Below are 25,089 nucleotides of genomic sequence, written 5' to 3'. Positions count from 1 at the left end.
CTGGGTCAAAGGGTATGCACATTTTTATAGCCCTTTGGACATAGTTCCAAATTGCTCTCCATAATGGTTGGATGATTTCACAAGTCCACCAACAATGCATTAGTGTTTCAGTTTTCCCACATCTTCTCCAACATTTATCATTTTCCTGTTTTGTCATGTTGGAGGATTCTTTTCAATACATTTTCATTACACACTTACAACCATCATGTGAGGTCGATTACTTGCATTTTACTTTTTAAATACATTTTGTTTGGGCATAGTAGGCCAGCCTAAAAAAAAAAAAAAGACACAAACATGCATGACTGTATAGTCTTGAATACCACTAAGCAAGAGTGTAAAATCATCCTTTTTTGGTTTAGACCTGTGATTTCATTTATGTGGGCAGACTCCCTCCATCAGTGCAGATAGGAGTCTCTTTGGTATCATATCCCTTTTTCCTCTCTCTTTCCTTTCTTCTTTCAAGATCATCAAAATATGACAAAACCATTCCCAGGGCTTTTTTTTTTGTGGAATTCTTTCTCGGCTTCCTGATAACATTAGAGTTCTGAGGAGATACTTGTGCCATCTTTCCCATTAGAATGCAAGCATTTGATCTGTATTTAGGTGTCTCTTGGCTCTCGTGTTCCTGTTTCGAAGTTTTCATGCAGCTCTGGTCTTTTCAGGAATGCTTGGAAGTCTTCTATTTCATTAAAGGTCTACTTTTCCCCCTGTAGGATTATACCCACTTTTGATAATTAAGTTATTCTTGCTTGTAAGATATTATCTTTTCCCTTTTGGAATACCCTATTCCAAAATCTCTACTCTCTTATGGAGGTTGTAGTACTTGAGGCTGCTAGCACTATTTTTTTCTTTGATCTGGAAGCTCTGGATTTTGGCTGTGATATTCCTGGGAGTTTTCCTATGGAGGGTTTCTTTCAGGAGACAATTCTGTTTTCATGTTGCTCTTTGGTTCTAATAGATCTAGGCAGTTTCATGACTTCTTGAAATATTATATTCAGGCTGGTTTGGGGCAAGGATGGGGTGTATGTCACAGTTTTGTGGTAGTCCAGTGATTCCTAAATTATGTCTCAGTCTGGTTTCCAAGTAGATTGTTATTCATATGAAACTTTACATTTCCTTCTAATTTTTTCAGTCTTTTGACTTTAACATGTCTTGTTGTCTAAGGGAATCATTAACTTCTGTTTGGTTCATTCTAATTTTCATAAAGTCTATTACTTGGGTAAGGTTTTGAACTTCTTGGACTGAGCAGTTATTTCTCCTTCCAGGTGTTTCCTCCAGAGCTCTCATTTCTTTTCCATTTCTTTGCTCTAGCACTCTCTTATTTCATTTATACAATCATTTTAACCCTTTTTTTAAAAAAATCTCTTACCTAATTTCTTTTAGGAATTCTAATTTATCCTATGTCTGGGCTTTTTTCTTTGAGGCTTTGCATGTAGATGTTTTAGACTCATCCTCTTCTTCTGGGTTTGTGTTTTGGGCATCTCTATTATAGTTTTTTTAGTGTGAGTCTTTTTATTTGTTTTATTCATTGTTCTAGCATTATTTACTGAATTGGGATTTTGGTGTCAAGGCCTAGTTATGTATTTCTGGAGGAATGTCTGGGCTGAGTTTTGATACTGCCTTCTATTCTTGGGTCCTGCTCTTTCTCTGAATATTGATTGTTCAAGGATCTCAGAGGCAGCTCAGTATGAGGACATCTGTATGTATCTGCTACAGGACTCTGCAACCCTTTAACTTTGTAATTTATTGTTTGTGCTCTGAAATTAACAACTTAGTATCAACATTGTCCACTGTATTTGACCAGAGTTTTGTTGCCATTTGATGTATAGTTGAAGTAAGCATGTATCTTCTTTTGGTACTGCTTTTGTCATTCTGTATCACTTTCTACAAGTCTTCTCATTTTTCTTTGAATTCATATTTATCATTACTTACAATGCAGTAATATTTCATAACATTCATATGTTACAATTTATTCAGCTATTCTCAAATTGTTGGGCATGTGATTTGTTTTCAAATTTTTGCAAAAAGAAAAACAAGGCAAACTTGCAACCATATAAAAAATGCTTCAAATCTAGTAATATGAGAAACACAAATTGGTTTTGATTTGCACCTATCAGATTGGCAACAGTGACAGAAAACAAAACTGGAAAATGTCAGAGGGGCTTTAGGAAGGCAGGCACATTGTTGCTGGAACTATGAATTGTTTCAGTTGTTTCAACCATTCTAGAAAAAAATTGAGCATTACCCCAAGAAAGGCAAAGACATGAAAAGGACCCAGAGGTACCAAAATATTTATAGCAGCTCTTTTATGGTAGCAAAGTAGTAGAAATAAAGTGGGTGCCCTTCAGTTGGGAAATTTCTGTACAAATCATGGTGTATGGATATATAATACATTATTATTGCACTGTAAGAAGCCAAAAATATGAGTAATTCAGAGTTGGGCCACCATGTATAAATGGATACAAAATGAAGCAAGCAGAGTAGGAAAACAATCTGCACAGTGACTGCAACAATGTACAACCACCAGATGACCAATGGTGAAACATGCCTTGCTCCTCTTGGTAGGTATGGAATGGCTGTAGGTATGGAATAGGATATGTTCACAGACATGGTCAGTGCATCTGTTTGTTTTGCTTAGCTTTATTTCAAGGAAGGCTTCTCTTCAGGGCTGGGGGTGGTGATTGGGAAATCATGATAGATTTTGTTTTAAAGCATCAGTAAACTTTTTCTTAAATAGCACACATATCCCCCCCCCCCAAAAAAGGTCAAGCATTCTGAGAGGCAGAGGGCATGCATTCGAGGTATAAGGAGCAACCTATGGAAAGTCATGGAAATTGAAGATGTATTCATTTGTCTTGTCCCTACAGATTTTGATGAGCAAACAGCTGATGACTGGGATGTGGATATGAGCATATACTATGAAGAAGGTAATTGGCCAGGCAGGGCTCTGGGGTATAAGTGACCTTGTTCTTGGGTGATTTGCAGTCCTCCTTGCCCTCCCTCGCCCCAGTCCAATTCCCTGCCCTATGTAGTGTGGGATGGGATTGGGGAGGGAGCAAGTCTGGAGCTGGAGGCTGTCCCTTTCCCCCCATGGTTGGTGAATAACCCAGCAAGGGTCCCCTTTTTATGATTTTCTTGGTTTTTAATCTTTCCATTTGTAAAATAAATACCCTTTGGAGAGCAAGGAAGTAGAGGCAGAAGGAGGAAAGACGAACAGTCCCAAATCTCATTCTTATAGAGTGGCAATGGTCCCATCTTTGGGAATTACTCCTATTCTGAGAAGTAGATACACTAAGGCCTGAAAAGCCCTTAGTTTGGTAGAACTGTTCCCTTGGCCTCTGGGAATTTCTGGTCTGGTTACAGACACAATCACTCCCTGGAGGGAGCCCAAGTCTGATGGGAAAATATAGCTTCAACTCTCAGGAAGCCCATATAGACTGAGGAGGATACACAGTCCCTGTTATTTAGTATAGCCTGGTCTGAAGGAGAAAGAAGTGAGACACTCCCTGTACTCAGGGAGCTTGCTGGTCTAATCAAGAAGAGGTCACAGATATGCAACAGAAACCAAAATGAAAGAAATCTAGCCCTGACTGGGTGCTATGGAAGCCTTCAGTCCCCTGCCTCTCCTGTACTGAATGCACCTTTGACTGGACTTTAGCCTCTTCCTAAACTGGGCTCTGACTTCTCAGACAGCGGAGACAAGGATGCTCGTGACTCAGTCCAGATGCGCTTGGAACAGAGACTACGCGATGGCCTGGAGGATGGCTCTGTGGTCAGGCACCAAGTTGGCACCTTTGAGCGTCACACAAAGGTGAGCCTCATGTCTACCCCACGGTTCAGCTCCCTCTTGTCCACTTTGCACTTCCTCCCATTTCCACCTGGGAAGCCCTTCCTTGACTCCTGCTCTTTCCTCTCCAGGGTATCGGAAGGAAGGTGATGGAGCGACAAGGCTGGGCTGAGGGTCAGGGACTGGGCAGTAGCTGCTCAGGAGTGACTGAGGCCCTGGACAGTGATGGGCAGAACCCCAGGTGTAAGCGTGGACTAGGGTAAGTGTGGTTGAGGGTCATTCTTTGCAACAAAGCCAGCTTGTCCAGCTCCCAGCCTTCCTAGCTCTCGAGAATTCCCCACCTCCCTCCATCAGCTTGGCTTGGGAATCACGGCCCTGGTTTGGGCTTGCTGATTCGGGAGCTAGTGGGCTTCCTTGTCTTGGAGGGTTCCTGTAGGTGGAGTTTCTGGACAGATTTGAAAAGATAAACAATGACAGAGTCAGAGTGACTGGACTGATGCTGTCTTGGCCATGGTTCTGCCACAAACGGTCACCTTGCTACCCCCATCCGGGTCCAGTCAGATGCCTAGGCTTAAGGGGCTTTAGGGAAGAAAAGGCAGAAGGCCACACACACACCCTTCAGTCCCTCACTAATGAGCTGGTCATGGTGGCAGCAGGTCTTCATTTACTAGGGGGATGGTAGGGGGACCGGAGTGAGAACAGCACCAAACTTAAGAGTCACATGACCTGGATTTGAGTTGACAGCTACCTGACTCCGTGACCTCTTGGAAGTTGACTTCTCGAGGTCTGTTTTCTCATCTGTAAAATGATACCTGCTCTACCTACCTCACAGGACTGCTGGGGAGAAAACAGAAATGGGCACTGCTCTTTTTTGTTATTCATTCAGCTCATCTTTTTCATGGTAGTTCAGATTGGGGAGAAACAGACCTGGGATGTTCTGTGGCTGCTTTTCTTTTATATTTCGTGTTCTATGGGCTACTGCGCCTGTGGACAAAAGTGGTGTTGACTTTGTAATGAAATGCAAATGTTGGGATGCCCTGGCTTATCTTGTGTGGCCTCATTGACAGCATCTTGGGGACAGCACCAGGAGCACAGATGACAGGGATTCGTCCACGTGATTTTGATTTATTCTGTTATGCCTTTGGCTTGAGACAAATGTTGGGGTCTTCTTCCCATGCCCCTCTACTTATGACAGGGAAGCAGGAGATTACCTAGTTTCATTAAGACCTCACTAAGGGTCTCACTCTCTCAGGTACCATGGAGAGAAACTGCAGTCTTTTGGACAGCCAAAGAGGCCATGTGGGACCAGCCTGGGGCTTATCTCCACCATCTATGATGAACCCCTTGCTCAGGACCAGGGTGACCTTCTGCTTCGACGCCAGCCACCTACCAGCCTGAAGTTCCGGGCAGATATGACGACCTTTGTGAGAGGCTCAGGCACAGACAGCTTTTCCCACAGCTCACTGGAGCCCGAGTGACTGGGACAGGAACTCCACATGTGGTGGGAGGATCACAGCATCTCTCTGCTCTTTCTGTTCTTGAAGCCAAAGTGGGGGCCTGGCTCCAGGACCCAGACTTTCCTAGAGAAGAGAATGGGTTGGACAGACCCTGGGGCCAGTCACTTCTCTTCCTTCCCATCTGCTACCTCAAGGCCAGTGATGTTTTTTTCACAAAGCACTGTTTCTGTTACACTGTTCAAGCCTGGTGGTCTCTCCTTATGATTTTAACCTCTTTATCTCAAGACCAAACAGTTTTGGCCTGGGCTCTTCCCTAGGACACGGGTTTCAGTTTTGGCCTTATCTCCTTGCCCTCTGAAGCAGGGTGTCATTGGCCAAGACCAGGCCATCTTTTCCCTTGAGATTTACTGCACAGCAATAGCTGTGCTGGCCAGATAGAAGGGGAGAGGGCATGGCAGACTGAGGCCATTCCACTTGCTCCCTTCTGTGAAGAGCAGAGGGAGCCATAGCAGAATAAAGTTTTTGTTTGTATAACCAAGTTGTTTTCCATCCTTGAGGAGGGAACCTACCTGCCTCTCCCCACAGCTTCTAATTAACAGTCTTCAACCCTATCTTACCCCTCATTAGTTCTTTTTTTTTTTTTATTGGTTAACAAATAGCACATTTACTGGCTCACCCAATGGTAAATGAAGTTAGAGGGGACTGTATACACCAAAACACATGACTAAGGGAACCAAAGAATTCTGTAAGGCAAGGTAGTCAGGAACTGGATAGCAAGTTATTACAATGATTTTTTTTTTACATTCTGTAAGTTTAAAACTATATTAGATTGCTTCATAAGGAGATATGACATGTAATTTGTACCTTTCTTGTGCCAAATCGTGGTGATTCTTAGTATATGCTTAATGTGTTTGTTTGAAATCTAAGGAATGTATAGACAGAAAAAGGATGCCATTTTGATTTTAATATTCTACTTTCCAGGAGGAAGTAAATTAACAAACCAACATTTTCATCTGAATTGGGCATGGATCTTCATTAGTTCTTAAACAGCTAGAATCAATGAGATTCCAAGGTCCCAGAAAGAAAAATTCATTGAGGGTGTGGATATTCCAGCAAACACAAATTAATTTCTTGAAGATATTATCCTGGGACAGTAATATCCCAAAATAAAGTGTCAAATTTTTGTCTCATGTTAAGTCACATGAAGTTTAGTTGGAAGTTTAGTTATGTGCTTACATTCTATTTCAATTATAATTACTAACTGAACCATGCTGGCATGACAACAAGCAGTGGTCAGTCTCAAAATAGATGCTAGGCCCTACTGGCTACTGGTTCATGTGTGCTAACTTCTTCTACCAACCAGGCAGTTAACCTCTCTGACAAAGTGAGGTGCCTGGAGCAGAGAGGTTAAATGTCCAGGGTCCCACAACCGCTGGATCAGAAGCTAGACTGGAACACAGGTCTTCTGGGCTTGAATATCAGTCTTCCAATACACCATACTGCCTCTGTGGGCCATCTACAGCAGGTGCCTCTATTTTTCTCTCCTCTCACTCTCTTAACCCTTACAATCTGGCTTATGACCTTATCATTCCAGCAAGCTTGTTAGAATGATGGGCCAATTCTGAAGTGAAATTTAATCAGGATAGATGTTGAGTCCTACACTTAGGTTCAATAAACTGCAAAAATACAGAATGGTGGAAATATAGGGAGAGGGCAGCTCATGTGAAAAAGACCTAGGGGGACTGAGTAAACTCAGTGTTACAAAAGGGCTCCCATAGGAGAAGAATCCTGCCAGGACAAGCCAGGTCAATAGTACTCTTGCACTTTTCCTGCGGAACCTGTTCCATCCTGTGCAACACATTTTAGGAAGGATCTTGACAACATGGGGGACTAGACACCACTCCAAAGGAGAACTGGCTGAAGGAACAGGGAAGGTTTAGCCTGGAAAAAAAACAGGGTGGGTGGGACATGGGGACTGTTTTCAAGCCTCTGTCACATTTGTCCTGCTTCAGCCCACATGAGCCACTGGGTAGAAGTGACAAAGAGGAATTCAGGCTTCTTGTAGGAAAAGCTGCCAAACAATTACCATTGGAGAACGTGGCAGTTATGGTAGGGTTAGGTGTTGACTGATTTTGAGAGCACAAAATGAATTTCAAGAAAGCAGCATTCAGCCTATAATATGAATACTGAAGGCTTAACATGTGTCACCTTTATTCTTGATAATTTGTGTTGACAATCACTTCCCAAGAAACAACCTCCTCCACAATAGTTCCTGACATTAAAAAATGTTTAAGCAAAACCATCTACCATTGGTTAGGCCTAATTGTTCCTGTTACACTTTAATTTGCCAATCCCTCTCCTCTCCCTTTGGTCTCACTTAAGAAAAAAATCCCAAAACAATCTCCAAGTGGGTCCGCTAAAGTGTGTGGCTCGGCCTTAATGAAGTATCCTTAATTGTATAACTCTTTACCTAATTGCTTAATAAACGTTTTGTTAAAGCTTGGCAGAAATATATACCTGGCTAAACGAGGGAGGGTAGACATTTCTAGAAATGAGTGATGGAAGAGCAAAAGGGCAGGGATAGGGACTGGACCTGGGCTTTCAAAAGATCCCAGAGGGGAACTTCCTCTACCAACCAGGCAGTTAACTTCTCTGACAGAGTGAGGTGCCTGGAGCAGAGAGGTTAAATGTCCAGGGTCCCACAACCGCTGGGTCAGAAGCTAGACTGGAACACAGGTCTTCTGGGCTTGAATATCAGTTTTCCAATACACCATACTGCCTCTGTGGGCCATCTACAGCAGGTGCCTCTATTTTTCTCTCCTCTCACTCTCTTGACCCTTACAATCTGGCTTATGACCTTATCATTCCAGCAAAACTGCTATTGCCAAAGTTGCCAAATCCAACAGCCTTTTCTCAGTCATCAATTTCCTTGACCTCTCTGCAGCCTCAACACTGCTAATCACTCTCCCTTCCCTGATACTATCTTCTCTCCAGGTTTTCAAGATACCACTCTTTACTGGTTCTCTTATGTATCTGACTGATCTTTCTTAGTGTCCTTTTGCAGGATCCTCATCCAGATCAAGCCCTCTAATCAGAGGTATCCCACAGGGTTCTGGGCCCTCTACTATTTCACTTGGTGATTTCATCAGCTGCCATGGACTTAAGCATCATCTCTATACTGATGATTCTCAAATCTACCTATCCTGCCCCAATCTCTTTGCTAACCTCCAATCTCCCATCCCCAACTGCTTCTCATACACTTCAAACTGGATGGCCAGTAGGCATTTCAAACTGAATATTCCCCATCCCCAACCTTACTTTATATTACTATAGAGAGCAACACCATCTTCCCATCCCTCAGGCTCACAACCTAGGAATCATCCTAGACTCCTCACTATCTCTCACCCCGCCCCATATCCAAGTTGCCAAAGCTTGTCAATTTCACCTTTGCTGGATTTCTCAAATATGCCCCCTCCCCCCATACAGCCACCACTCTGGTGCAGGCCCTCATCACCTCACACCAGGTGCAATAACCTGCTGGTGGGTCTGCCTGCCTCAAGTCTCCTCACAACAATCCATCCTCCATTCGGCCACTAAAGTGATTTTCCTGCAGGTCCAACCTTGCCATCCCACCTCCTACTCAATAAAACTCCGGTGGCTTCCTATCACCTCCAGGATCAAATATGAAATCCACTGTTTGGCACTCAAAGCTCTTTATAACCTATCTCCCTCCTCCCCAAAACCTGCACCTCTCCAGTCTTACAACTTCCCCACCTCATACTCTTCAAACTAGTGACATTGGTCTCCTAGCTATTTGACAAACTAGACACTATCTCTAGCTTCTGTGCATTTTCTCGGTCTCCCATGCCTGGAATGCTCTCCCTCATTTCTACGTACTGGCTTTAAGTCCAAACTAAAATCTCATTTCCCTGCAGAAGCCCTTCCCAACCCCTATGAATTCTAATGCCTTTCCTCTCTTAATTTTATTTCCTATTTATCCTGTATTGAACTTTTTTTTCCATATATGTTTGTTCATTGTTTCCCCCGTTAAATTGTGAGCTCCTTGAGGGCAGGAATTGTCTTTTGCCTCTTTTGTATTCCCAGTGCTTAGCACATAGTAGCAGCTTAATGTTTACTCTGATATCAAGATTATTTTTAAAAAGAGGGCCAAAAATGCAATGTAAAATTGTGGGAGTAGAGGCAAATAGCTCAGCTTTATCTTAAGGGAAGTGTCTGCTAACATTCCACTCCCATTTGTCCTGGGAAACTGACCCGGGATTCCTAAAGGTAGCTACTGGTGACTCCCAACTCACCATGGAAGAGTGTGGGCCCAATTCTGGACTCTGTTCTCCCCAAGACTTAGGCAGTCTAGCCACATGTAAAGAGGCTCACATGTCAGATTTTTGTGGAGCCACAGCAACTCAGGATATCTATCAAGGTGACAGGATTGTGACTTACATGAATGAAAGGAAAACTCACTAAAACAAACGTTCTCCATAAGAGTCAGCTAGGTGGCAAAGTGGATGGAGTTACTGCCGGGCCTGGAGTCAGGAAGACTCATCTGGCCTCTGACGCTTACTAGCTGTGTGACCCTGGGCTAGTCACTTCACCCTGTTTGCCTCAGTTTCCTCACCTGGAAAAAGAGCTGGAGAAGGAAATGGCAAACCACTCCATTATCTTTCCCAAGAAAACCCCAAACAGGGTCACAAAGAGCTGCACGTGACTGAAAAACGACTTAACACAGAGGATGTGACATCAAAAGCCAGTCCATGCCTTCAAGTAACTTCAATAGTATCACAGTTCCTGTAAATAGTAAACATGTCACACGATTGTCGGGGAACCTGCCCAACATACAAACACCCCAGTGCGACGTAGCCTGAAGGAGCGCTGGATTTCTACCTGGATTTGAATCCTACCTGAGGCCACTGCCTGCAGGCCTTCCGAGCTGCTCACTTGAGCTCCGGGCCTCAGGGTGACTTCCTACACTTCCTCTCTCGGGGCTGACGGGAAGAAAACGCTTTACAAAGTGCTATTCACCCCCAAAAGCGTAGATCTGGAAACACGCAAATTATCCGCCCCTCCCCCTAACTCAAGGCAGGCGATTGGAGAATATTCCCCAAGAGCCCGGGGCCTCCGAGTAGAGATCAGCCTGCCAGGCCCCGGGGCGAGGAACGCCCGCAGCTGGGCTGAGAACTGTCACTAAGCCTCGGCCGCGGCTTTTCCGAGGCAGAGAGAAAGATGCCGCAGATTGACGAGCCAAACTCCCCGCCCCAGCTCCTCCAACCGCCGCTGCCGCGCCCGCGCGCCACTTTTAAAATGCGTCGTACGCGGACGCGCCACAAAACGTCATCTACGGAGGAGGCGGGACTTCCGGGAAGCGCGCTCGACCAGTTTCGATCGGACGTCGCTGCCTCACGGGGGTGGTCTTGAGCTGTCCTGACGGGACGGAGCCGCGATCACAGCCATGGCCACGGCTACGGCCCCGGCCCCGGCCGTCCCCACGACTTTTGGACAGGCGGTGATCGGGCCTCCGGGCTCGGGGAAGACCACGTACTGCTTGGGCATGAGCACTTTCCTGGCCGGGCTGGGCCGGCGAGTAGCCGTGGTCAACCTAGACCCGGCCAACGAGGGCACGCCGTACGCATGCGCCGTGGACATCGGCGAACTGGTGACGCTCCCCGACGTGATGGAGGCGCTTAAGCTGGGGCCAAACGGCGGCCTCGTGTACTGCATGGAGTACCTGGAGGCCAACCTGGACTGGCTGCACGACCGCCTGGCACCGTTCCGCAGCCACTACCTGCTCTTCGACTGCCCGGGCCAGGTGGAGCTGTGCACACACCACGGCGCCTTGCGCAGCGTCTTCGCGCAGCTGGCCCAGTGGGGCTTCCGGGTGAGCCCCGCCCCGGAAATGTGGCTCTGGCCCCGGAGGAGCACGTGCTTCGTGGCTGCGGGGATGGGAGCTGCTGGGTGTGCCCCAGGGGGCGCTCTCTGCCCTGCGCCTCCCCGCTTCCGCCCCCCCCCCCAGACGCGTGTTCGAGCCCATTAGTCTCCACGTGAACCCGCCCAGGTTACACTGACCCAACCGAGGCTCAGTTTTGTCCGCTGTAAAATGAATTGTTTGGACTAGATGACCTCTTAAGGCCCCTTCCAGCTCCGAGAGTCCTAAGGGACTTTTTCAGCCTTATTATTATCATTATTTTAAGCAAGAATGGTCTGCTCCTGAGATTAAGCATTTTAAGGCTTTTAAGGACTGAGATCCTTTTTGGCATTAATAAGCAATGAGTTTATGACATAAGTTTTAGGAGGCTGGATGTTTTCTTGGTACTCTTTGGAAAATAAAAATCCAAAAATGTATGCTCTCCTTGTCTCTACCGCCAAAATCCTCTTTCAAAGTTCAGTTTGTATGCCACCCCGGACACTACGATTTTACTGATCCCTGGCCCCTCTCCGGGCTCTTCCACCTCCCTAAAATCTTGTATTTATTTTGTATCTTTTTTTGACTTGTTTCTATAGATAGAATGTAAACTTCTTGTGAGTGCAGGGACTACTTAACGTTATCTTTGTATCCCTAGCACCTAGTACAATGCAGGGCACATATTTAATAAGTCCTTGCTTGTTTAATTTATTAAGATTGCCCCGGAGGGAATGAGGAAGTCTGCATGGGAGCAAGATTGGGAGGAAGCAGATTCAGTTCATATTAGAACACTTAGAAATCATATAGGTCAAGCAGCTTGTTTTTACTAAGGTAATAACAAAGACTAAGAGGGAAAGTTACTTCTCAGGGTTATATGGCTAGTTATGAAGTGGGGACTTGAATCCTCTTCTCTTTAAGGAAGCTAGGTGACATAGTAAATAGAGTGCTGGATCTGGAGTCAGCAAGACCTGAATTCAAATTTGTCCTTATACACTTACTAGCCATGTGACCCTTGGCAAGTCATTAAATATGTCTGCCTGTTTCTTTATCTGTAAAATGGGCTGATTATAGCACCTACCTCCCAAGGTTGTTGTGAAGATGAAATGAGTTATTTGTAAAGTACTTTGCAAACCTTAAAGAGCTACGTAAACACTAGCTATTTTTGCTATCAAATCCAGAGCTCTCTTTAATTTGCCCTGGCCTCCACTCTAAGCAGCTGCAATCCGATGGGTGAGACAAAGTCCCTGTCTTTAGGATTCCCCTGGTTTAATGATAGAGACAAGCCTCAGGGTTTTTCTGCTTAGTCTGAGAATGGTAAAGTCCCAAAGCATTTTAAAATCTTGGTACTCCCTAGGAAAACCAAGCAGATGATGAATGTCCTTCTTGGCGTGGAGAGGCCCTGAATTGTGACCTTTCTGCCTTACCTTGTCTCTCAGCTGACTGCTGCCCACCTAGTGGATTCTCACTACTGTACAGATCCGGCCAAATTCATCTCTGTGCTGTGCACCTCCCTGTCCACCATGCTGCATGTGGAGCTGCCCCATGTCAACATCCTCTCCAAGATGGACCTCATTGAGCAGTTCGGGAAGCTAGGTAAGGGTTCATGGAAGGTTAAGTTTGGGAAACACGGGAGTAGAGCTTAGTGGTAGGAAAATGATAACCAGCTCCAGCTAGTTTTCAGGTAGACCTAGGAAGTAGAGACCTCAGTGGATGCTGAATCAAAGGGGGTGAAGAGGTGGCTGGAGAGCCACAGGAGCAATTAGGTTAAGCTGGAAGGGATCTCAGAGGCCATTTAGTTCAACTCCCTCATTTTACAGCGAAGGAAACTGAGGTCCTGAGAGGCTGAGTACCCTGGTCAAAGTGTCACCAGCAGAAAGTAGCAGAACCAGGATTCGCTCTGACTCCAAATGCAGTGTTCTTCCTATCCCATCCCAGAGGGCTTGTTAAACAGTATTTCTAGCCATGTTAGCAAATTCCTGAATTGCCAGGGCACTGGATATAGTCCTAGTTGTTTGAAAGAAGGATGGCGTAGAGAAGAGCACAGCCAGAAATAAGGAAATCCAATTTCTACTTGGCCCTGCCATCAACTTGGACAAGTCACTTCCCTTCTCTGGCCTTAAGTTTCCTCATTCTAAAATGAAGATACTACTCTAAATTCTCACTAAGGTCTCTTCTATTTCTCAATTCTAGGGCTCCTTGAGCTTGGAAATGCTCAGGGACTGGCGCTACTCTGGCCAGAAGCTATAGAATAAGACTGTCTACACATGGCTTCGTGTCTGGCCTCAGCTAAATCTGGTGCTGATGTGGCTCCTGCTTTTAAGCAACTTGTACCAAACCTAAAGCATCAGTACTTTGAATCCTGTTGTTAATAATTTGAATCTGTCCCTCAAGACATAAACAAGATGGAGAAGGTTTAGAAAAAGGCAGTTTAAGTGATCCAAAGGAAGGGGAGGAGGCACTGGAAAATTGGCTGCTACATGAGGGCAGGCTCAGAAACTCAAGGAACTTGAATTCAGAACAAATGAAGACCAATATAAGGTGGGACTGAAATGTCTTAAAGCAGTAGAGAGGGTGCCTTGGAGCTTAGCTGACATATCCCCACATATTGAACCTGACACCTTTTGAAGCTTAAAGGATGAGCTTAGAACAATAGGATGGAATTAGTCACTGTGTCACCTCCTGCTTACATTAGAGGGAAGTCTCAGTCATAGCATAGAATACGAATGTGCTGTCTGGGAGAACACGTAGAGCTGGCGGTGACCTTAGAGGCCAGTTGGTGCAACCCTTTATTTTGCAGAAGAGGAAACTGAGGCACGATGGGAGAATTTGCCCAAAGTCACGCAGTGATACTGATATTAACCAGTACTTTCATACCAGTAAAATTATCATGGATAATTATAAGGGTGACCCCTGAAAGATCAGAATTCTGAAGGACCTTCTGCCAAGCCAAGAAAATAAGCGTTTTAGTAACAGGTGTTTTCAGTTATTCATGGTGTGCCTGCCTCTTTCCTTAAAATGTAAGCTGCTTGTGGGTAGGGACTGACTTTGCTTTTTCTTTGTCTCTCCAGTGCTTAGCCCAGTGCCTGGCACATTGATCAGTTAATACTTGTTGGAGCTGAAGTCTCTCCCAGCTCTGTCTGATTCCCTGAATGTTGTTTGTTTGTTTTTATGGTTGGGCTTCCTGTATTCCACACTAGCCTGCATAGACACAGGACTCTGGTCTCCCGGATGAACTTATACCTCGGGCTCTCCATCATGCTGCTTCTAAGCCTTGTCCTTTCTCCACAGCCTTCAGCCTGGACTACTACACTGAGGTCCTAGACCTCTCCTATCTGCTTGACCACCTGGCCTCAGACCCCTTCTTCCGTCATTACCGACAGCTCAATGAGAAGCTGGTGCAGCTGATTGAAGACTACAGCCTGGTCTCTTTCATCCCTCTCAATATCCAGGTACCAGGAACCTTCCTGCCATTGGCCAGCCATAGCTTCTCACTCTGGAGCCCCTGGTAGCTCAGAGGCATCCCTGCCACACTGCAAAGGAAGAAGTAGCACGAGCAATGAAAGTGACAGCAGAAGGTGCTGCCCCGGCCAGGCCGGTCCCCATGTCCATCCTCTACCAGGAGAGCTTTCTGTTGATGATCAGAATCCAGGCCCAAGTTGAATGCAGCCTAGGACTAGAGCCAGCCCAGGGTCTCCTGTGTTAGAGCTGGAAGAGACCAAGTGCAGAGGAGGAAACAGACCCAGAGAGAGGAAATGCTTTGCCCAAGGTCACATAGCCAAGAAGTAGTGGGGCTGGGGCTCATGCCTAGGTCTCCTAACTTCTAGGCCAGGGAGCAGACAAAAGTGAGACACAGGAAGAGGAATGGGAGGAAAATGGTTCAGATTGTCCCCTGAGCTTTGTCTAAGCGGAGGGGACTAGGAGAAAAAATGAAGTCCTTGGAATGGGTGAGCATGAATGACATAGGATGAGATGGGGTGGGGAGAAGAGGCCATTCTAGCAAAGTTTATTCTGTCAAGGGGGCGGCCGTGTCATGACTTCCAGTCTTCATTTCCATCTCTCTTCTCTCCTCTCTCTCCAGGACAAGGAAAGTGTCCAACGGGTGCTACAGGCCGTGGACAAAGCCAATGGCTACTGCTTTGGGGTGGCCGAGCAGCGGAGTCTGGAGGCCATGATGTCCACCGCAGTGGGGGCTGACTTCCATTTTACCTCGTATCCTTGCTTATCCCTGCCAGGGCTCTGGGCTGAGTGACTCAGTCTAGGGAGGGTCGAATGGTTACTGGTGACTTCATGAGGCATGGAGAGTGGGGGTCGTAGGAGAGGATGAGAGCGGGAGGGTCTGAGCAGTCTTCCTCCATGGGGGAAGGAGGGAGGTGGCCAGGACCTCCAGGGGTTGGGCACAGGGGTGTCTGTCCTTTCAGTGCTGTTCACCAAAACACAATACCCGTGCTGTGCTATGCTGTGCTGAGCACTGAGCCACATCCTAGGGGAGGTAGAGGACAGCTAAGGGATGGCCCTGATCCTCAGAACTCAGACATGAGGAGGGGACCCAAGTGCCCACACGGATTAGAGAGAGGAAGCTTCATTGGTGTCCTTGGCTCCTACAACCACAGTATGTCAGAAACTGGGCTGGAACCCAGGCCTTCCTGGCATTGAGGCCAGTTCTCCATGACCCCACATCGTCTCTTGCCAAGTAAGCTGGGTACATCAGGGAGGTACCAGGCAAAGGGCCATGGGAGTTTGGAGGGGATGTGCCAGGTATGACCCAGGTACCTGACACAGGAAAATGTGGGTGAGTGTGGAAGAGTGTGGGCAACATGAAACTCGAGGTGGGGAGGCAGCCAAAGGAGGGGCTTCCTTGGGCAGCCTTAGGAAGGCTTCCTGAGGGGTGGTGTTTGGACTGAGGAAATGAGGTGCAGGGAGCCACTCCAGAGTAGGAGAGGCCTGGCGGGGGAGAACCCAAGAGGAGCTTGTCAGGTGTGCAGGAGGCAGAGGGGCTAAAGGAGGGGAGAAACATAGGATGCCCCAGGTTGTAGGGAAAAGAAACGTCACCCAGACCAGCAGCGTGTGTGGCTGTGGACAATGAGGATTATCAGGACCTTGGGGGTGCCATTAGGAGCCAGGCAGGAGCTATCCAGGAAAGACCCACGCCCCCATGTCCCTGTGGAGGCTGAAACCTGGCCTTGACGGCCCTTGGGAATGATAGAGGAGTGAGGCATAAGCCATCAGAACAGTCACCAGCCAGTGCCATTACATGAAAGCCTTATTACATTGAAGTGAAGTTCATTTGACACACTGCTTATCCATAGCATTCTACTGCCCCCATAAATCTCAAAGTCTTCATCTCCTCAGGCCAGCCAGACCCTCCTCCTCCAAGAAAAGGAAGGTTGCCCAGCTGGGTAGCATGCAGTGGCAATGGTCTACTCAGTAGCTTGTGTTTTCCAAAGGATTCTTATTCTTCAGCCCCAGAAGGGCTTTGGCTCAGAAGGTTGGTGGCAGGGGGCTTCTCTGCTCCTGTGGGGTTTTGTACATAGGTGGACAGGAGCCAGATCTTGCATGTTCCCTGCCTGGTGGGCTCTGGTGGGATAGAGAGGGAAACTCCATCAGATTTGCTCTCCACCCCTTTGCCTGGCTTATTTCCCTTGACCCCAGCCCCTTAGCACACTGGGAATCCAGGAGAAGTACCTTCCGTCCCCAGAAGAAGACGCAGTGGAACAAGAGGACATGCACTTGTAGGGGCAAGAGCAAGAGCGGCACCCCTAGATCCAGAAAATGGCAGCTCGTGGCAAGCCAGCCCTAGAGCAGGGCCAAAAACAGCTGTCTTCCATCTCGAGTGAGGGGCTGGTGCAGCCCAGCGAAGGACCCAGAGCCCCAGGAGGGATGCTCTGAGGTGGGCACACGGACCTCTGCCGTGGGTTGGCCACGGCGTGGCTCCCTTGGGATTTGGTTCCTTTCGTGGGGAGCAAAGAGCCCCGGCCTCCCCAGTGGGGTGGGGTCACTTACCGTGAAAGTTCCTTTAAATACACATGACTTGGGAACCTTCTGTCTCCCAAGCTTCTTTTGCTGAATCCTAGTCATAATACTTCCCGTTTCTCTAGCACTCTAGAGTCACAAAGTGATTCCTCAAAACATTCCTATGAAGACAGTAAAGCAAGTGTTTGGCTTTTTTTTTTTTTTTTTAAATTTTTAAATCAGACTTGTTTTCCTCCATGTCGAGAGGTCCCGGACAGAGAATCCCTTTACCAGTGCAGAACGGTGCCCACTCTGCCAGGTGTGGTCTGGGGCACCTGGAGACCCTCTGTGCCATAGATGGGACTGGAACCCAGGTTGTCCTCACTCAGAGGCCAGCCCTCTAACCACTGCACCACATAGCATGCCCCTCCTACAGATGGGGAAGCCGAACCTCAGAGAGAAGCGTCGACTCTTGTCACACTCAGGAACAAGGAGGAATGTTAATAACCTTGGGCAAGTCACTTCCCTCTGGACTTACTTTCCTCTTCTAACACTCTGACTCTGAAGTCCTAGTATTCTGTGGGTCTTTGAATCTCTGTCTTTGTTCAGGATCTCTGCAGTGCGAGGCTGCGTGATCAAGATTCATAATCAGAAGACCTGGCTTGGAATTCAGACTTTGCCACTGACTCTGTGTCAGCAAGTTGCTTCCCCTGTCCACCTCAGTTTCATCATCTCTAAAATTAAGCAGTTGGACTGAATGACCTCTAAGGATGCTTCCAGCTTGAAACCAATTGCCCCAGGGCAGTTCTAGCCCTGAATGCTTCGATCAGAGCTGAAAAAGCCTCTCTGGGCTTCCTCCCTCCTTCAGTTCCAGGGTCTTGTATCTCTCAAAGTCATTGGGTGGCTCAATCATGTCCACCATCTGGGGAACAAGGGCAGGGGCAGAGGCGCTGTTCATGGTGCTGGCCAGTAGGGGGCAGCCCATGACCACTTGATTGACACCAGCTGGTGACTTGGGACAGAGGGAGTCCTTGGATGGTGGAGAAGGTGTGGGAAAGGGGTTTAGTTGAGTAACAGGAGTCAGAACAGCTGGATTCAGGCTCCAGTTCGGCCATTGCCGAGTTAGGCAGGTTCCTCCCATTCTCTGACCTCTTCATCTGTAAAACGTGTGAGCTCCTGGAGGGCAGGGATGTTCCTTGCCTTTCTCTGTATCCTTGGAGCATGACACAGCAGCTGGTACATAGTAAGTGTTCCATAAATGCTCATTGACTGACCTACAAGGTGTGGCTATGATTTGGTGATTTAAGCCTTTATTTTACTTGCCTAAAGTCTCTGAACCATCTCCTAGTGTATTAAAGAACAGACCTGGTACTTGCCATGCAGAACCTCTGGGCCTTCTGGTAGGGAAGCCATACCCAAGGAAGCCAGAGAAGTAATTGTTGAAATGCGAAAGGCTGGGTGGGGGGGGAATCCTCTTGGTATTCTTTGGGGAGGCATGCTTGAGGAGGAAGTGGCCTCTAGGGGGTTTTTCAGGAGGGTTTATAGTAGTTGGGAGTGGAAGTGGGGGGCTCTTAGAGGGGTCTGGGATGGCCAGAGCAGAAGAAAGAGGGGCCACAAGATGGCCACTGAGGTTGGAGTGGTGTGGGTTTCCCCAGAGCATCCCCACACCCCTACTCTGCAGGGGATAATAACTGGGTACCTCCTTCCCTGGCTCCTTTCATCTGGGGAGTTCAAAGTATCTCACCTCTATTAACTGTTAGCACAGTGGGTGGTGAGTATCATCTCAGCAGCTGGAGACCCCAAGGCACAGAGGCCATGGCCTGATCTCCAGGCTGTGAGTCATCCTCGGACCTGGCTATTCAGGCTCTCTGACGCCTAGGCTGTTGACCAATCCCATCCTCAGCCCTTGTCCAAGCGATGGGAAGGTAGAGGTGTGAGAAAGGGTGATGTTGCCTCAAAAGCCAGCCCCTAGGAGCTGGCTGGCAGCACTTACACCCCTACCCTCCCCACCCCGGTATGTTACCTCTTCTAATGTGGTAGGGCCTGCTGAGGCAGCTTAGGGAGCACTCTGTCCTCTGCATTTCAGCGTTTATGGAGGAGAACACAAGCATCAGTAATTCAAGTCATTTATCTCAGACCTTTTAGGTTCATAGGTTTGTAGATTTAGAGCTCAAAGAAACCTTGGAGAGCATCACATCCAAAACCCTTCATTTTACAGATGGGGAAACCAAGGCTTGGGTTCAGTATCAGATGTGGAATTTGAACTCGGTCCTTACTGACTCAAGTCCAGTGGCATATCCAGTATACCATAATTACAGAATCAGTGTATGCTAAGAGTTGGAAAGAACCTTCGATAAGCAGGCACGGAGACCAGTTAAAAGGGGAGTCTGATGGACCAGGTAAGAGGTAATGAGGCCCTGAGATATATGAGTGGAGAAAAGGGCATGTATATGAGATTTTGTGGAGACAGAAATGACAAGATTTGTCAACTGATGTTGGGTGAGTGAGTCAAGGACAGTGAGATGGTGCACCTGGGTGACTGGCAGGGTGTCATGTATAAATAATCTCATATTGCTTGCCCTCTTGAGGGGTGGGAGGGAGAGAATTTGTCACTCCAAATTTAAAAAGTGAATATTTAGAACATTTTTACATGTAATTGAGAAATATTTAACAAAAGAAATGTATAGAAATTTAAGAAGCAGAAGTTGCAAATAGGGGTGGGGTTAAGGGAGAGGAGAGGAAATGAATTTTGTTTTGGACGTGTTGAATTTGTAAGGCCTAGCATATATCCAATTCAAAATGTCCAATAGCCAGTTGGTGACACCGGGAGTCTTCCACATTGAGAAAAAAAAGAAGACGACCTAGCCTAGGGCCTTGAGGGATATCCACAGTTAGTGGACATGATGTGGATGAAGATCCAGTAAAGAAGACTGAGGAGCTCTCAGGAAGATAAGAGAAGGTCCAGGGGAGAGCAGTGTGGTGAAAACCCAGAGAGGAGAAAGTGGAGATGGTGTTCAACCATGTCCAAGACTGCACAGAGGCCAAGAAGGCTAAGAATTGAGAAAAGGCATGATTTAATGACTTTGGCTGCTAAGAGATCATTGTTAACTTGGCAGAAAGTGGTTTCAGGTGAATTAAGGCCCATTGCAGAGATGTGAGAAGAGAAAGTGGAGGCACCAAATACAGGCTTTTCCAAGGAGGTTAGGTAAGGGGAGAAAAGAAATGGGTGATAGCTAGTGAAGATGATAAATCCTAGTGAAGTTTTTTTAAAGGTTGGGGGAGATTTGGTCATGTTTGCAGGTTAGCAGGGAAGGAACCAGTAGGAAAGGAGATACCGAAGGTTGGCGGTAGGAGGCTGGAAGTGGGGGAAATCTGAAGAAGGGAAGGGATAGGATCAAGGGGTGACCTTGGCAGGAAGATGAGCCACCTGTTAATGTGAGACTTAAGTAAAGGAGGACAGTGGAGAATGATGTCAGGGAGAGATGAGAAGGGAAGAGAAAATGGCCTCAGTTTTGTGTGAAGAGTGAAGCAAAATCCTGAGCTGAGGGGATGGGGGATGGGGGCTGGGGTACCAGGGAAGACGAAAAGAATAGCAAGTTTAGATCAGCCACTGTGGGGACTGGGGAAGAGAATCCGCTGGGAAGAAGCAGGAGGATTGCCTGATGCAACAAGAACCCCGTTGAAATTAGAATATAAATTCGTAGTGGACCCAGTCAGCAAAGTTTGGTGATTCCTCTGGCTCCTTTCAGCATCCCATGAGGAGGAGTGAAGGAAGTGGATCGTGGGAATAATTCAGGATCAGGGTTTGGCAAGATGTAAGTGGCAACGGGGACAAAGAGGCGAGGGATTCGAGAGTATCAAGCTTGGGAAGGGAGGTGAGCGTAGCCAGAGCTGGACTAAAGGTGGAAGAATTGGAGGGGGAATGAAGGTGAGGTTTAAGAGGAGACAGGAGAGATGGGAGACATGAAAGCTGCAGAGTGGGTAGAGTTCTTAAACATGGAGGTGTAATGTGCCATCCGTGGAGGTTGATGGCAAGATCAAGGAGATGACCAGCTGTGAGACTAGATCATGAGCAGTGGATCAAGGGAGCTGAGCGGATTGAGAAGTTAGGATGCTTGAGGGAACACCCACAGGGATTTTGAAGTTCCCTACTATGAGGGCAGGAGTTGAAGTGGCAAGAAAGTCCATGGGCCAGGCATTGAGCTCATTGAGAAAGAAGGAAGAATGCCCCAGAGGTGGTAGCACAGAGGCGGTAGGATCTGGACGGGGAGATCATTTTGGGCAGAATGAATCCCAGAGTAAATGAGGTTGTTGAGAGAGAGGCAATGGGGAGCAAGGAGAGTGACGGGGAAAGGGGTACGAGAGAAGGTGCAGTCAGTACTGGACAGGAAGGCCATGAAGGCAGCATTGGCCCAAAGAGAGCCAGGGCTTAGTGAGTGCCCATGGAAGAAGGAGCAAGAGAACAAGACAGCAAAAATGAAAGTTTGTTCATGACAGCGGGAGTTCTCGAGGGCACTCGGGAAGGGGTGGGCGGATGTAGAAGGGAACAGTCAGAGACAGGCTTGAGGCTGAAGAAAGTCGGAGGAGTAGGCAGCTGAAGTGGGGGGCTGGAGGGAGTATTCTTTTGCAAGTGCCCTTTAGTATCACTGGGAAGGGGATAGGAAAAGGGGATGGATGGATGCTGACCGTGAGGGAAGAGTCCTAGCAGAGTATCAATGGATGTGAGGAGTTGCCTTGGATTCAGTGATTGGCTTGGAGTCAGGAGGACCTGAGTTTGAATCCTTCCTCAGATACTGCCTAGCTGTGTGTCCCTGGGCAGGTCACCTACCCTCTGTCTGTCTCAGTTTTCCTCAATTGTATAACAGGCACAATAATAGCACCCACCTCGCCAGGTCTATCACAAGGATCAAATGAAAGAGTATTTGTAAGTGTTTGGCACATAGGCGAGTGTTTCCTTTCTTCAGCCTCAGTTTCGTCATCTGTAAAATGGGAATAACAGCAGCACCTACTCCCCAGGGTTGTGAGGATCAAAGAAGAGAATATTTGTAAGGTGCTTTGCAGCCCATAATGCACTATGTAAACGCTGGCTGTTCCTACTACACGGTGGAATGTCTCCATGGAAACATCGGGCAAGAATGACCCAGGTGAGTCAGAGCTGCTGACTATCTAGGCAATCAGCAAACATTTAGTAAAGTGCCTACTATGTGCTATAGACCAGTGATGACAAATCCATAGTGAGGCAGTCCCTGCCCTCATAGGGCTTCCCTTCTACCAGAGGGACAAAATATACTAAGAGATAAGCAACGATGCCCAGATCAGACCCTATAGGACATGGACGAGATAAGTTCACTATGGCTGGGGTGGTTCTTGAGCTGAAACTGGAAGGGAGCCAGGCAGCAATCCCGGAGGTAAGGAAGGAGAACATTTGGGACCTGAAGGACCCTGCACAAAGACGAGGAGATGGAATGCATTGGGAGGAGCACCATCTAGGCCAACTGGACTGAAGTGTGAAGCATGTCAGGCGAAGTTCTGTGTCATCGGCCTAGAGAGAAAAACTGGCGCCAGATTGTGAAGAGTGAAATGCCAGGGGAGTTTGTGCTTTGTCTTCAAGGCCGTGGGGAGCCACTGAGGCTTCCTGAGCAGGAGTGGGACCCAGTCAGAGCCGCGCTTTGGGAATGTCCGTTTGGCAGCTGCAAAGTCGAGCCTGACTACCATCGCACCCTATTTATCTTACTGTGCTCTATCTTATCCTGTCCAACCCCCTTATTTTACAGACTAAGAAACCTTAGCCCGGGTTTTATGATCCCAGCCCGGCCCCCCACAGGTTCATCTTCTGTCTGGCTCTGGCTAATAAAAGAGGTTTATGGCATGGGGAGTTTATAGCCCACCAACTGGTGGGTCGGGGAAGGAAGGCCAGGCTGGGAGGGACCAAGGGAGGGAGGGCATAGCAGGACCTTGGAGCTACCCAAACCTACTACTAACAATAACTTACATGAGACACGGGGTCGCATTGTACAGTGGGATAAGCAATGGCATTGGACTCACAGGACCTGGATTCAAATCCCATTCGTGTTATTTACCATCTGTGTGACCTTAGGTAAATCATTTTATTCCCCGAAGTGAATTCCCTAAAAGTACAGGTCTGCGCATGTCACCCTCAGCTCAGTAAACTCCAGTGGTTCCCTGCTGCATGTAAGATCAAATATAAACTTCTCTATTTGACATATAAATATCTCAACAACTTGGCCTCTTCCTTCTTTCTAGTCTCCTTACACATTTTTGTTGTTGTTCAGTTGCTTCTCAGTCCCAACTCTTCCTGACCCCATTTGGGGTTTTCTTGGCAGAGATACTGAGTAATTTCTCATCTCCTACTCCAGTTCATTTTACAGATAAGGAAACTCAGGAAAACAGGGTGAAGTGACTTGCCCAGGGTCGCACAACTATTAAGTGTCTTGAGTTCAGATTCAGGCCAGGTTCTCTATCCACTGCGCCACAGAGCTGCCCCTTACACATTACTTGTCTCTAGAAAATCTTCTGGGGAGTAGAGCCAAGATGGTGGAAAAAAGGCAGTGACTCCCCTTAGCTCTCCCCAAAACTACTCCATACACCTTTAAATAATTCCATAAAACAATTCCTTGAGCAGCAGAACCCACAAAAGGACAGGGTAAAATCATTTTCCAGCCAAAGATGGCTTAGAGGGTCGGCAGGAAAGGTCTATTGCACCTTGGTGAGAGTAGAACACAGTCCAGCCCCAGCAAACCAGGAGCAGGCCTTGGGGGTCACTGAATCAGCAGCAGCGGCAGCCGCTTCTGGAGCTCTCAGCCCACAAGTGGTTAGGGGATCAAACAGCTGGTCAGAAGGAGATTACAGGGGATCTCTTTGCTAACACTGAGGCAGGATTCTGTTGCTTTGCCTGTATTTGGATTTGGGTTGCAGTCCTGGGTGGCAATCCCAGGGCAAGGAGGAGCACTAGCACACCAGAGCTTGCTGCTGCAGTGGAGGGGACCCTTGTCACAGTTCCAGGGCAGAAAAGAGTGCTTGTGGTCACTCACAGAGCAGAGCACAGACCAGGAGAGAAACACTTCTCCTTAGATCGTACTACCTTAGAAGAACTGAAAACTTACAGGTCCCTAGAAGAATCTCTGAAAACAGCTGCACAAAACCCCAGAAGCTTGGGACAGAGCCCTACTCTAACACAACCCTGGAAGCAGAGCCCTACTCCAACAAAGAGCTAGAAGGAAAGAAATAGGCTAGGAAAATGAGCAAACAACAGAAAAAAAAAAGATCAAAACACACACTCAGAAGAACATGACAAAGTCAAAGCTCCTAAGTCCAAAGCCTCCAAGAAAAATATGAATTGGTCTCAGGCCATGGAAGAACTCAAAAGGGATTTTGAAAATCAAGTAAGAGAAGAAGAGGAAAAATTGGGAAGAGAAATGAAAATGATGCAAGAAAATCATGAAAAAAAAAAAAAGAATCAACAGCTTGGTGAAGGAGACACAAGAAAATACTGAAGAAAATAACATCTTATAAAACAGACTAGGCCAAATGGTAAAAGAGGTCCAAAGAGCCAATGAGGAGAAGAATGTCTTAAAAAGCAGAATTGGCCAAATGTAGGAAGAGGCACAAAAATTCACTAAAGAAAAAAACTCCTTAAAAAGAATGGAAGCTAATGACTTTATGAGACATTAAGAAACAAACAAAACCCAAAGAATGAAAAAATGGAAGACACTCTGAAATATCTCATTGGAAAAAGAACTGACCTGGAAAATAGATCCAGGAGAGATAATTTTAAAATTACTGGACTACCTGAAAGCCATGATCAAAAAAAGAGCCTAGCCATCATCTTTCAAGAAATTATCATGAAAACCTGCTCTGATATTCTAGAACCAGAGGGTAAAATAGAAATTGAAAGAACCCAATGATCATTTTCTGAAAGAGACCCCCAAAATGAAAACTCCCAGGAACATTATAGCCAAATC

General features: G+C 47.0%; 2 protein-coding genes across 2 annotated transcripts in view; both read left to right on the top strand.

Moving 5' to 3' along the window:
• GPATCH3 (G-patch domain containing 3) overlaps window positions 1-5,782 on the top strand; it is a 14,309-nt gene extending 8,527 nt beyond the window's left edge. Inside the window, exons 4-7 of the mRNA XM_027864959.1 lie at window positions 2,868-2,927; window positions 3,690-3,811; window positions 3,919-4,046; window positions 5,040-5,782. Of these exons, the coding sequence (XP_027720760.1) occupies window positions 2,868-2,927; window positions 3,690-3,811; window positions 3,919-4,046; window positions 5,040-5,265 (536 nt within the window). The 3' untranslated portion in view covers window positions 5,266-5,782. The remainder of the gene's footprint in view (window positions 1-2,867; window positions 2,928-3,689; window positions 3,812-3,918; window positions 4,047-5,039) is intronic.
• A 4,870-nt stretch (window positions 5,783-10,652) lies between these two features.
• Window positions 10,653-18,483, top strand: GPN2 (GPN-loop GTPase 2). The gene is made up of 5 exons (XM_027864958.1): window positions 10,653-11,134; window positions 12,595-12,751; window positions 14,447-14,607; window positions 15,237-15,367; window positions 16,816-18,483. The coding sequence occupies exons 1-5, from the start codon at window positions 10,709-10,711 to the stop codon at window positions 16,889-16,891; spliced, it is 951 nt and encodes a 316-aa protein (XP_027720759.1). The 5' UTR covers window positions 10,653-10,708; the 3' UTR covers window positions 16,892-18,483.
• The last annotated feature ends 6,606 nt before the right edge of the window (window positions 18,484-25,089 follow it).

The sequence above is a fragment of the Vombatus ursinus genome, unplaced genomic scaffold, assembly GCF_900497805.2.
Source record: "Vombatus ursinus unplaced genomic scaffold, bare-nosed wombat genome assembly UNPS02014777.1, whole genome shotgun sequence".
Lineage (NCBI taxonomy): Eukaryota > Metazoa > Chordata > Mammalia > Diprotodontia > Vombatidae > Vombatus > Vombatus ursinus.
This window is presented reverse-complemented; position numbering and strand designations above follow the sequence as displayed.